General features: G+C 38.4%; 2 protein-coding genes across 2 annotated transcripts; both read left to right on the top strand.

The window, feature by feature from the left end:
* Positions 1–359: 359 nt before the first annotated feature.
* Positions 360–1376, top strand: LOC149221647 (disease resistance RPP13-like protein 4). Its single transcript, XM_089387438.1, has 2 exons — positions 360–993; positions 1129–1376. Exons 1-2 carry the CDS (start codon positions 360–362, stop codon positions 1374–1376), a joined length of 882 nt encoding a protein of 293 aa, XP_089243564.1.
* Positions 1377–3012: 1636 nt separating this feature from the next.
* On the top strand, positions 3013–4029 carry LOC149221648 (putative disease resistance protein At5g43730). Its single transcript, XM_089387439.1, has one exon. The coding sequence runs from the start codon at positions 3013–3015 to the stop codon at positions 4027–4029; it is 1017 nt and encodes a 338-aa protein (XP_089243565.1).
* The last annotated feature ends 9956 nt before the right edge of the window (positions 4030–13985 follow it).

Below are 13985 nucleotides of genomic sequence, written 5' to 3' on the forward strand. Positions count from 1 at the left end.
GATAAAAGGGAAAGTTGGTTGTATGGTGAATTTTGGTGCAATGAGCTCTTCTTCTTCAAGTACTTCCCATGGCCCTGTTGTTCCAACAGGCTCTGCAAAGATGAAATTGATCGAAGAGCCCCTTATAGTGGGACAGGATAAAGCATTTTCGATTCTCGAAAAGCTGGTGTTGTTGACAAGGGTGGATCCGAAAAAACTCTTCTTTTGAAGACGCTCTTCAATAGCCAAAAGGTACGCAATAATTCTAAGGATGGTTTATTACTTTGGCTCACTGTTTCCCAAAGTCGCTCTTTTACAAGTCTTAGAAATGCACTCCGTACCCAAATAGCCACACAAAAAATGTAAATTTTGGCGAAAATATGAACGAAGAAGAGGTAAAGCGATGGTTGAATCAGACAGTGCACCAGAGCACCGGGTTTATTCTGTTCTTAGATGATGTATGGGGATGCAATGCTGCAGAATTGTTAGAGGAATTAGGTGTACTGTGCCCTGTAAGGAACCACTCTACCTCCAAAGTCATTGTGAGTTCCAGGGTTCGCGCTGCACTCTTAAAAACAGGTGTCGCAGATGAATACACAATAACAATGGAGGACTTGTCGGCAAATGAGAGTTGGAAGTTGTTTGCTTGTCACAATTTTCCATATAATAATGGAAATCTGCCAGCAAACATAGAAGAGGGAAAAGCCAAGCTTGTGTGTAAAAGGTGCAGAGGGCTTCCCCTCGCTATCAAAGTGGTTGGCAGGGAAATGGCCGGGAGTACTCATCCACAACAGTGGGAATGGGTTGTCCAAAGGCTGCCAAACGTGGACAGTGTGTACAATTGTGTTAGGTTGAGTTATGATGCACTCGGCTATGAGGATGCTGACCTGCAATTGTGCTATTTATATGGAAATCTGCCAGCAAACATAGAAGAGGGAAAAGCCAAGCTTGTGTGTAAAAGGTGCAGAGGGCTTCCCCTCGCTATCAAAGTGGTTGGCAGGGCAATGGCCGGGAGTACTCATCCACAACAGTGAGAATGGGCTGTCCAAAGGCTGCCAAACGTGGACAGTGTGTACAATTATGTTAGGTTGAGTTATGATGCACTCGGCTATGAGGATGCTGACCTGCAATTGTGCTTTTTATGTGTAGCTGCAAACATCTTGGAAGACGCAATCGTTCATGTCCAGTTGGCGATTCAGGTATGGATAGGGGAAGGCTTACTTGCCAAGAAGACGTTGGAACATGAGCATCGACCCGCTTATGATCCATTCGAGCTGGGAAGATATTATCTCAATATTTTAGCAGATCGTTGTTTGATCGAGCCAATGATGAGAGACTTTGATGGGCAAGTACTCTGTTTCAGGGTGCATGACTCCCTGCGTGATATGGCAATCTGAATCGCAGAGGAGGAAGAAAATTTCTACTACCGTGTGGGTAATGGTTTGACAGCTGTGAATGAAAATGAGTGTTTGGGCCGCATTCGGCTTTTGTTGAGCAAGAACAGATTGACTTCTTTCCCCTAATCACATCGTCTACACAAATATGCTCGTTGCTTCTCAGTGGAAATCCATATTTAACAAAGATCCCAACAAGGGTGATCAGGAGTATGATCTCCCTTAAGGTGTTCTCTTTAAGTGGGACGTCATTGAAATCATTGCCAAAGAGTATTGGGTGTTTGGAGCAGCTAATATATTTGGGTTTAAGACACATGCCCATCAATACGTTACCTGCATCTTTTACCAGTCTTGTAAATCTGGAGATCCTTGATCTTTCCTATTCTGCCATCCAAGAATTACCGTCCACCATCCATATGCTGTGATCTTTAAGGAAATTAATCTTGGAGGGATGTAGAGATCTGCAATTTCTACCTCCCTGTATCTCAGGGCTTACCTCTTTGGAGCATTTGGAAACTTATGGTTGCAAGGCTTTTTTGGAAGAAAGATAAAGATACCAGATGGAAAAAAAACAACTTCTATCAACAAATTGGCAAGTTTAACACAACTTAAAACATTACAACTACAAAATAATGAGGAAATTATTAGTGATGGCACACTGGGAAAGATGACTCAAATGAACTCCCTCACATTGTCACTCATAAAGCTGGAAATTCTACCCAACGATATAAGAAACATGTCAAAATTGAGAAGACTGGTATTATTAGAATACTTTCACTTGGTTAAAATGGATTATGATTTTTATGACTTTCAATATTTGGGCTATCTTAAATTTGTTGGTTGTCATTTCTTGGAAGAACTTCCACATCTACATAAAATCAAGGGTTTGAGGCAATTGGAGATCATTGAATGTCCTAGAATAAGTTTGTTTCCAACAAAATTTGGTCGCAAAGGAGCATTTCCTCTTATGGAAACATTTTCTCTTGCTTGGCTACCTACATTAAAGGAGTTGCCTGTAATAGAGAAAGGTGCAATGGCTTCACTTAAAATATTTACTATAATGGCATGTACAACATTAAATATATTACCAGAGAGTTATATGGATCTGAAGACACTTCAGAAAGTAAGAATTTTTGGTTGTCCAATAAGAAATATAGGAACTAGAGAGAACACTAATGTAGAAGTGATGGCAATGTCTATGGTAGACATGGCAGAAATTACAAAGAGATATTCCCAATTGTGGGATAAAAGGGAAAGTTGGTTGTATGGTGAATTTTGGTGCAATGAGCTCTTCTTCTTCAAGTACTACCCATGGCCCTGTTGTTCCAACAGGCTCTGCAAAGATGAAATTCTTCTTCAAGTACTTCCCATGGCCCTGTTGTTCCAACAGGCTCTGCAAAGATGAAATTGATCGAAGAGCCCCTTATAGTGGGACAGGATAAAGCATTTTCGATTCTCGAAAAGTTCCGGAAAAACTCTTCTTTTGAAGACGCTCTTCAATAGCCAAAAGTTACCCAGTAATTCTAAGGATGGTTTATTACTTTGGTTCACTATTTCCCAAAGTCCCTCTTTTAAAAGTCTTAGAAATGCACTCCGTACCCAAATAGCCACACAAAAAAATGTAAATTTGGGCGAAAATATGAACGAAGAAGAGGTAAAGCGATGGTTGAATCAGACAGTGCACCAGAGCACCGAGCTTATTCTGTTCTTAGATGATGTATGGGGATGGAATGCTGCAGAATTGTTAGAGGAATTAGGTGTACTGTGCCCTGTAAGGAACCACTCCACCTCCAAAGTCATTCTCAGTTCCAGGGATCGCATTGCACTCTTAAAAACAAGTGTCGCAGATAAATACACAATAACAATGGAGGATTTGTCGGAAGATGAGAGTTGGATGTTGTTTGCTTGTCACACTTTTCCATATAATAATGGAAATCTGCCAGCAAACATAGAAGAGGGAAAAGCCAAGCTTGTTTGTAAAAGGTGCAGAGGGCTTCCCCTCGCTATCAAAGTGGTTGGCAGGGCAATGGCTGGAAGTACTCATCCACAACAGTGGGAATGGGTTGTCCAAAGGCTGCCAAACGTGGACAGTGTGTACAATTGTGTTAGGTTGAGTTATGATGCACTCGGCTATGATGATGCTGACCTGCAATTGTGCTTTTTATATGGAAATCTGCCAGCAAACATAGAAGAGGGAAAAGCCAAGCTTGTGTGTAAAAGGTGCAGAGGGCTTCCCCTCGCTATCAAAGTGGTTGGCAGGGCAATGGCCAGGAGTACTCATCCACAACAGTGGGAATGGGCTGTCCAAAGGCTGCCAAACGTGGACAGTGTGTACAATTGTGTTAGGTTGAGTTATGATGCACTCAGCTATGAGGATGCTGACCTGCAATTGTGCTTTTTATGTGTAGCTGCAAACATCTTGGAAGACGCTGTCGTTCATTTCCAGTTGGCGATTCAGGTATGGATAGGGGAAGGCTTACTTGCCAAGAAGACGTTGGAACATGAGCATCGACCCGCTTATGATCCATTCAAGCTGGGAAGATATTATCTCAACATTTTAGCAGATCGTTGTTTGATCGAGCCAATGATGAGAGACTTTGATGGGCAAGCACTCTGTTTTAGGGTGCATGACTCCCTGTGTGATATGGCAATCTGAATCGCAGAGGAGGAAGAAAATTTCTACTGCTGTGTGGGTAAGGGTTTGACAGCTGTGAATGAAAATGAGTGTTTGGGCCGCATTCGGCTTAATCACATCGTCTACACAAATATGCTCATTGCTTCTCAGTGGAAATCCATATTTAACAAAGATCCCAACAAGGGTGTCAGGAGTATGATATCCCTTAAGGCGTTCTCTTTAAGTGGAACGTCATTGAAATCATTGCCAAAGAGTTTTGGGTGTTTGAAGCAGCTAATATATTTGGGTTTAAGACACATACCCATCAATAGGTTACTTGCATCTTTTACGAGTCTTGTAAATCTGGAGATCCTTGATCTTTCCTATTCTGCCATCCAAGAATTACCGTCTGCCATGGAAAATTTTAGGGGCTAATGTTCGCCCAGTGGGCTAATTTTCCATGATTTTTCCACAAAAAAGATTCGCCAATTTCCAATTTTATAAAAGACGATTCGCCCAAATTTTAGAATATAAAATTATTTTACCTTAAAAATCGCCAACATTATAGAGAGGCTATATATAAAATAATTATAAATTTGATTAATTTTACAAATATATCAATAAACATTTATAATTTGCATATTAGGGATTAGTGAGATTCGCCAATGTTTTAAACTTCAAGAAAATTTTCCATCCTTAAAATTTTCCTTGCCGTCTGCCATCCATATGCTGAGATCTTTAAGGAAATTAAGCTTGAAGGGATGTAGAGATCTGCAATTTCTACCTCCCAGTATCTCAGGGCTTACCTCTTTGGAGCATTTGGAAACTTATGTTTGCAAGGTTCTTTGGAAGAAAGATAAGGATACCAGATGGAAAAAAAAGCTTCTATCAACAATTTGGCAAGTTTAACACAACTTAAAACATTACAACTACAAAATAATGGGGAAATTATTAGTGAGGGCACACTGGGAAAGATGACTCAAATGAACTCCCTCACATTGAAGCTGGAAATTCTACCCAACGATATAAGAAACATGTCAAAATTGAGAAGACTGGTATTATTAGAATACTTTCACTTGGTTAAAATGGATTATATTTTTTATGACTTTCAATATTTGGGCTATCTTAAATTTGTTGGTTGTCATTTCTTGGAAGAACTTCCACATCTACATAAACTCAAGACTGGTAAAATTTTGTTACTGGATGGCATATAATAGACTCAGGTGGCCAACAGACTTGGTTTCCCATTTGGGCAAGTTGAGGCCACCAAATTTTTGTACATGGAACAACTTGTTTTATAAATAGAAAGGCCAGACTTGGTTTCCCATTTGGGCAAGTTGAGGCCACCAAATTTTTGTACATGGAACAACTTGTTTTATAAATAGAAAAAGAAGGAACTCCCGTAGCTTACAAAAAAAATATACACTTTCTACAAGTTAAATATTAAATTGATGTAGATGATATATTCGATCGATAGACATACATATTTAAACTAAATGGTGGATGGGGTGGATGGGGATGTGTTGATTTTTTTCTAATTTAATGGATGACTAGGATTGTTGCGGGGTGAATATCCATGGAATATCCTTTGTCTAAGTGTAGGATCAACGGTTGTGGGAGAAAGAGAGAAGAAGTGATAAAGGGAAAAGGAAAGGAAAAAAATAATTTTAAATAATTAATTTGAACAGACACCATAGTGGAATTCTTAAATGAAAAAACTAAAAAAACTAAAAATAAAATAACTGTCTTGAATTATGAAAAGGAGGGCTTATCCAAAAATTGGAATTCTTCTAGTCAAGAAAGAGGGAAATAGTTAAAAATTATTTATATTCCAAGAATGGGTATAACAAATAGGAAAACTCATGAACCTGGCTGGGGGTTTATTCCTCATTTTTTCTTCTCGAAGAAAAGAGAAGAAAAAAGAAGTGAAAAAGAGGAGTTTCTTTCAAGAATAAAGATATACTTAGATGGCGAAAAATGCCGAGGGGCGTGAACCAAAGAAATGAACAAATAAAAACAAATGTTGGTTACCTAATATCCTTGCAAGGCTACTGTCTAAGATAAATACAATAGCTGCCTAAAACTAGTGGGAGATAAATCTAATGTGCCTTGTGGTGGAAAATATCTCTGCTTAAGGGTAAATATATAGAAACTTGTAGTTTGCAAGGAGTTTCTACTCATATCGCTGGAAGAATTTCTTCCAAGCTCAGGGGAAGTGAGTGACGATTATTGTCTGGCTAATGGTCGGGAGGCTCGAATAGACCCTTTATCTTTTAGTGTTTTCAGATATGTTCTTACCTTTAAATATAAAGATAAAAGAGATCTTTATTTTGTTATAAAATTTTGTATACATATGAAATCCTTGCATAGGGAATGAAATAAAGAGAGACAAATTGTGTACAGCAATAGAGTTAATAATCTTATAGAAATTTTCTTCAGCGCAAGATATATATAAACAAAAAAGGCAGTTAAACCTGGTAAGATATGTTAGTGTAATATCTCTTACCGATATGCGGGGTATGGACCAAACTTAACAAGAAGCAGGTATATATTCGATGTGCAAGGGAACCTGTAGGTTCCAATTTATCAGAACACAAATTTATATGTATGTTTTGTTGAAATAAAATTGCATGTGTATGTATGTTTCGTTGAAATAAAATTGCATGTGTTTCTTTATTGTTTAGAAAGAAAAAAATGGTATTTGGGACTAATGCAGGCAGCTTGTTATATATATACATGTCTATTATTTGTAAGAAGTACTTAAGTTTGAAAAAAAAACAAAAACAATAGCGTGTTGGTTGTGGAGTGGATACTTTCTCAATTTTAGGAACAGTAGCAAAAGAAAAATAAAAAAATATGTAAAGGTGGGTTATCAAGGACTCTTTTCACCCAGGTTAGCCCCAGGACTACTGAGTCGAGTGACTCTGAGCCCAGGGGCAGTCCTATCCTACAGAAAATTGTATATATATATATATGGAGAAATGAGGAGAAAACGAAGTTGCATGTAAAATATTTTCACCATAGGAGGGTTTGTAAATACAAAACCTGACAATTGTTATTACCACTGAAAAATGAGCAACTACAAGACCTACCTAGCTATTCTAATCATGAGGCGAAAAGAATTATAATAATGGAATTAGAATAGACGTATACAAAAGAGAGTAATAGAAGACACTCTCATTATTGCATGTTTAACATTTATCATGTTATGCAATGGAGCCAATACAATTAGCATTTCTAAAACAAGGTTTAGCAAAAAGACAGTTCTACCAAAGAATAACTCCATTTCAAAATAACACTATATATCTGTAGCTAGAAGATTTATGGTAGCTTAAAACAAAATAAAATTTCTAGAACCCATGCGTATATATATAAATACATGAGAAACATTCTACAATCCTTAATTAAAAAACAAAATTATGCATAGTGTTTAAGTTCAAGGTCGGGAAGGTCGTAATTTAAATTACAAAAAATTCCAGGTAGGGGTTCCAACCCTGAGGGTTTATGAATCCCGTCAAACCAGAAAACTGGACACGGCCTCTATTTACAATTAAATAATCTTTATTCAACCCATAATTTGAGAATCTAAATTCTCGGAGGAAAAACTTGGATGAGACAGAAAAGAAAATTTCAGAGTGGATCTCATCGATTTCATACACCTGAGAGTAACGACTAGAAACCCCAAAGTAAATTTTACGACTAGAATTCACAGCGTAAATTTTACCACTTACCAAGAAACCCCAAAGTTAGGGAGTACTTCCCCGTAGTCACAAATTCATGAGAGTGTGATCCGGTTAGTATCCAACTTCACTACCTGATTAGAATTGTATATAAACTCTGACAGCAATGAAAATAGTTCATTAAGAAAAACAACCGGAAAGGAGGTTGAATTTTACAAAAGCATGCCCGTTATAAGCTCGAGTTGTGTACGCAGTAATGTGCAGTCGTCTAATCACCATGGGAAGGCTCCACTACTATGTAGAACCCTGGGATGGGTGCAACCATAACGAAATGCACCAACTGAGGGAAACCCTTCTTTCCCCATGATAGAGAAGGAGGAATGAGACGATGCGGCTACGACAGGGATATCAATATTACTGTTCGCCTGAGCCGATAATTCCCCAAATTGTTGGTGTTGGTGTTGAAATTGCAGCCATTCCGGTTGCTGCAGGTTTTGACCTGCAAGAACAGAATCCATTGCAAATATGGTCAAGCTGCCATTGTTGCCCCGGTTCAGGCCATCCTCCTCCTCTTCTTCCTCTTCATCTTCCCGCTGTCCAAGGCCCGTCTGTGCAAGAAAATTCTCCACCGCCGCGGCCTGAGTAGTCTGAAAATTAGGCCTGTGAATGTCTCTCCAGACTTGATCAAGACTTCCCCCGGCTGCAACGCTCACCTGGCGCTGCATGGCACAAGGTGGGGAGCTGACGGTAGAAGATGCTTCTATCGTCTAACATAGATAATCGATGGTTCATAATCGTCCACGGTAGCAGCTGGGGGTGTTCATTCCAGAGGGAACGCCTTACGGCGTAATTAGCCAAAGGTTGAGAGGACTATATATATATATATATATATATATATATATATATATATATATATATATATATATGTCTAACGATGTAGGGATATGAAAAAAAGGCTTTGTTAAGTCTGATATGAAGGTTATAAGAGCGGATAGAGTTCCGATAGGAGATAATGGCAAGGTGATTGGGTTCCGATTCAAAGGAACTGGTGGTGAAGGGTCTTAACCATATATAAACATGAATTTTGACTCTTTTGTGAGTTTGTTGCCTAGGACAGTTTTGTTATGCACTCTTATGAAATCTGTGGGTATGGGTGCGGGTGTAGCCTTGCACCATTAGTGGTATCAGAGCAGAATTGAGGTCAAAGTAGAATTACTATCAGAGCAAAAATAAAGCGGGGAAGATTTCCGCAAAAAGCAATTTGCACATACGAAAAGGTAATGTGCTGAATGATAAAGACTACAATGGGAGATTGTAGCAGTTCCAGTAGAGGCTTGGAGTAAGTAGGAACATATGATTCCCTGAAGGAAAGAGAAAGAAAGATTGCTTAGCACAAGTTTTGAAGGAAAGAGGACTTGGAGACAGAAAAAGGACAATCCATTCAAAGGATAGCTGGAATGGTGAAACAAGATCATGCTGAGATCTTGGAAGTGAGGTAATGTGTTTTGTTTTAAATTAAGAATGTGTGTTTTTTATACTAATGCACAGGTGACAGCAAGAGAAGCTGTGAGAAGAATAGGTGAGTTCTTAAAGACAGAGTAAGGAGAATACTCTAAAGGAGAAGTGGCAGTGAACCTGAAGAATCCAACAAGAGATTGGATAGAGAGAACAACTGAAGTGTTCCAAAGAGAAAGTGAGAGATTGCAGAAGCCTAGAAGGAGCAAAAGTGTTGCTCAAGAAGAGGTTCTAGATAGAGGACCCGTGCTTACCAAAATACTGAGTGAGGAGAGCTTAGTGAGGTAAGATTACAGCCAAGAGGACTAGCTATTGCAGAGGTTTGTTGCAAAAGAGCTCATGAAGAAATAAGAGAAGAATATGACTACTGATAGTTGTAGTAGAGGTTCAGAGAGAAGCCACATCAGAATATATGAGAAGAAGGATGCCAAGGCAAATGGCAAGAGGATGAGTCAAGAGGAAATTGACAAAGAGGTTTCTGAATTAAAAGAATAACTCAATGCATTAAGGAGAATGCTTGAGGAAAGCCAGAGACTAGGTTGGGTCTTGAGGAAGAAGACAGTATAATGGCATGAGATGCAGAGAAGGTTGTAGCAGAAGAAAGTGAAGTGGTTGAAGGGAAAACTCAAGGAAGTTGAGTTAGAAATGGAACAATCCATTTGTGAACCAAAACAAGGAGAATTTATGGGAGATAACAAAGATGAAGACTTGAAGACTGAAACTTCAAGTAAGGTTGAAGGGTCACATGGTTATAAATTTGACAATTTGTGTATGTTTGCAGGTGAAGGACAATTGGCTGATATTGTCATGAAGAAGGAAAAATACCAGCAGAATCAAAATTCTATTCTAGAAGAAGATGAGGTTGATAGATCTCATATACAGCTGGTGGAAGATGTCAAGCAAATAAGTGAAGGGCTTAAGGAGATTGAAGAAGAGACCATCGAAGAATTTCTAAATCATATGAATGATTTAGAACAACAAGGAGATATGATGGCTCAACCATCAAGTGAGACCATAGGGTCTTATATTTTAAAACTGATAGTTTGTGTATGATGGCAGATATTGCAAGAGAAAAACAATCATTTGAAGATATCTTTAGAGGAGATAAACAGAAAGGGACTGAAGGCAAATTTGAGGAAGAGACTACGTTAGCTAAAAACATAGTAAAGGATCATCAATTCACTATGATGATAGGCACAGTAGAGATAGCCATGGAAACTGTTGAGATAGATAGTAGGGAAGAAGGACATCTTCTGAAGGATGTAAAGAAGGAGGAACCCTATGCAAAGGATTTAACCTTGGGAAAAGGAACACTAACAAAGGAGTGTTTTGAAGAGGATGGATAGTCTTTTGAAGATATCGAAAGTCTGGAGGAATACTCTAGGAGAATAGAGTATGATGGAGAAGACCTCTTGAATGAGGGAAGTAGTGATTTGCTATAGCAGAAATACCTTGAGATTACAAGGATCAAAGGAAGACAGTGTTTTAATACTGTAACATAGCATGTAAAGGATGAATCTAGAAGAAGAGAGCATTATGATGAAGTGCTCACTAAGTGTGAAGAAGAGATTAAATTGTTGGAGAAACTGGTGAGAGAACCTGACGGTAGAACAAAAGCTGGAGTTACAATTTCAGAAGAAGAAGATGTGCCTTAAGTAGGCATGGAGACAGGAAGATGCAACAATTTGTTTGCAGGTTCATTAAACAGCATGAATGAGTATGAGTATGTGATCAAAGAGATTGAGCGGAGATTGTTTGAAGATGGTAAAGAGGCAGTAGGAATCAAACAATTTCAAAGTAAAGATAACTAGCAGTAGGTTAAAGGAGGAGGAGTTCACTACAGTGGACAAGAGCAAGAAGGCATCATTAGAACAAATGGTGTGGAAGAGAGACTAATGGAAATTCTCATGAATTCTACTGATAATTCGAATCAAAATACTGATATGCTAAAAGAGGAAGAGGAAATAGAGCAACAAATTGAAATGTTTCCAAAGAAAGAAGAGGCACCAAGGCCTCATGTTTTTAATTTTAACAAGTGTTTTGTGAATGCAGGTTTTGTTGCAATTGTTGGAGGAGATTTGGCATAGGTGAGCGGCCAAGTAAAGATGAAAGATGAAGACTTCATGGAAGAATTCAATCCATGGAACAAAGATGTTAAATTGCTGGAGAAAATGCTGAATAGTCATGATTCAATCATGAAAGAGGGTAAGGATGATAGGGAGGCAGCAAAAATGGTAGCAAGTAAAGCAAGAGCAAGTAAACCAAAGAATGAAGCAAGTAAAAGAAAATTCAGCATAGAAGAAAACAACAGTAACTTGAAACAAAGAGAAGAAGATAGAAGTAAGAAGCAGAATATGGAACAACCCAAAGATATGCTAGACATAGAAATTGAAGTAATATGGCAGCAGATGATGAAGCAATTCAAATGGAGGAAAATTGTAACAACAGTAAGAAAGATCAATCAAAAGTTGAACATGATTGACAAGAATAAGAAAATGGAGCAAAAGACAATAGAAGTGCAGCGACAACAAAGGAATAAAGCATCTGGATAGTTACAGAACAACATGTGGGATCTAGGAAGACCAAGACCAGAAGACACATGATCAGGAGATCATGAATATTTTCTATTTTGGTAGTCTGAAGTAGGAGCATTCAGCCTAAGGAAAATCATTGTAAATAGTAGACATAAGGGGTCATGCATTTTAGGAAATAGTTTTCCTGAGTATCAAGTTAAGGAAATATTTAGGGCTTTAAGTGTGATTTAATTAGATAATGGGAGAATATGTAAATGCTCTCAAAAATAAATAAATGAGAACATGAGTGGTAGAAGTCAAATCCAACTCTTAAACAGTTCCATGATTCTAGGTACAAGAGAGATCTTTTAGGCGTTAAATGGGAAGTTGATAAGAAGACTTTTCTGTTTTAAAACAAAGGAAGAGATGGAATGGATAAAGTCTCAAGGAGACTTATCTACCACATATGTATGCATGCAGAGAGCTTGAGGGCTTTTGTTAGAGGGGTGATCAGATCCTCCAATGATCCAATCCAATGCATTCTTATAAATAAGTGAACCTGCGCATTCAATAGGAGGAGGCCACTAATAGGAAATCAAGCCTTTATGTGTGTGTGTGTGTGTATGAGAGAAAAGAGTATCGAATGTAATCTTTGGTTTTTATATTAATATAAGCAGAGTTATTTCCTGACCGTGTCAGAATATTAAAGTATTCCATCTATGAGTTTACTGTGAATTCGTAGGTTCTGCAACATGTTGCAGGCAGAATTCTGAAGAATGCAGAGGGACGGATTGATTCAAAGGAATCACAATGGATTTCGAATCCAAGTGAAGAGACAAAGGAAGCTATGGAGGAATGGCGTAGCAAGGATGCACTTAAGAGTTAAGCTCAGAGAAGCTAATCCGTGGAAGGTGGAGTTCTGAAGAACAAGAAGAGAAAGAGAAGCACGATTCAAGAGAATTGAAAGGGGCCATTGAGTCCAATTAGAGCATTAGAGTGGAGCTCTGAAGAGAAGAAGTGAAGTTAAGTCCTAGTGATAATGAGTTGAGCAGTAGAAGAGTGGAAAGTAGAACCTTTGAAGGAGCCGAACTACAAAGAAGAAACTGAAGAAAACACGGAAAAACTAAGTATAGAGAGTCGAGTGGAAAAGTGAAGGATGGATGCTCAGCAACCATTGGATCATTAAGATCAATGGCTGAGATTAAATCGCAATGGTGGAAAGCCTTTTAAAGTCTTCGGAGTGAGTCATTGAGTTATAGCGATGAGTGATTGTCGATGAAATGGGGACCATCACATCAAGATCCAGATCGACGGTCCAGATCTAATCGCAAATTGCATATCAGATCTGGCAAAGGACTGGCGACAATGGATTAAGCAAGGGCCGATCACCAATAGCGATAAAGTGAATTGGAGGTATCAGGATATCAGAATTGGCATATGGAGAAGACTTGTGATAATACAAAGGGCCAATGGGTAGTGGACCCGACGCATTTATAGACACAGGTTCAATGGATTTGAAGTCTAACATATATGTTTTGGGGTGTTTTCCTTTGTAAACAGGATAGTGAAGAATAAAGTGCCGATAGTGTATTTCCTGGGTTTGTAGGGAAATTGTATATCGGGAAATGGAAGGCATATATATATGTATGGCCATGGAATATAGCTGATAGCGATTGCGATGAGATTTAGCCTCGAAATCTATGTCGTACGTAAAGCGGAAAAGAGTATATTTGTTTAAGTTTCCTTTGTAAAGGTATTTACGCATATAGAATGGTTTTATGTGTTAAATATATATTAGCCAAAGGTTGAGAGTACTAATTATATAAATATGTCTAACGGTGGAGGGATATGAAGAAAAGGCTTCATTAAGTCTCATATGAATGTTATAAGAGCGGATAGAGTTCTGATAGGAGATAATGGTGGGGTGATTGGGTTCCAATTCAAAGGAACTGGTGGTGAAGGGCCTTAACCATATATAAACATGATGTTTGACTCCTTTGTGAGTCTATTTCCTGGGACAGTTGTGTTAGACACTCTTATGAAATCTGTAGGTATGGGTGCGGGTGTAGCCCCACACCACGGGTCTTGATGTTCGTCACCCCCATCAGGGAAGGAACACATGCTTTTGAGAATGCATGCATGTACCTAAATTTTTTGTATTTGCATGCTCTCATTGCACAAAAAAATGAGTAGCATCCACCCATCAAAAGAAAATTTATAGTGTAAAAGGTGAGTTGTAAATATACCTTTTCACAAATAACTAACTTTTAGTTTTTTATTATTTAAACCT

The sequence above is a fragment of the Pinus tabuliformis genome, chromosome Q (assembly GCF_031772625.1).
Source record: "Pinus tabuliformis cultivar Carrire ecotype Pingquan chromosome Q, CPIR1, whole genome shotgun sequence".
In the NCBI taxonomy this organism is placed as follows: Eukaryota; Viridiplantae; Streptophyta; class Pinopsida; order Pinales; family Pinaceae; genus Pinus; species Pinus tabuliformis.

What these genes read in the sequence shown, in the direction of transcription:
- LOC149221647 (XM_089387438.1), top strand. Translation starts at nt 360, where the DNA reads ATGAACGAAGAAGAGGTAAAGCGATGGTTGAATCAGACAGTGCACCAG. An exon ending in TGGCAGGGCAATGGCCGGGA is followed by an intron (nt 994 to 1,128) that starts GTACTCATCCAC and finishes TTTTATGTGTAG; the next exon opens with CTGCAAACATCTTGGAAGAC.
- LOC149221648 (XM_089387439.1), top strand. Translation starts at nt 3,013, where the DNA reads ATGAACGAAGAAGAGGTAAAGCGATGGTTGAATCAGACAGTGCACCAG.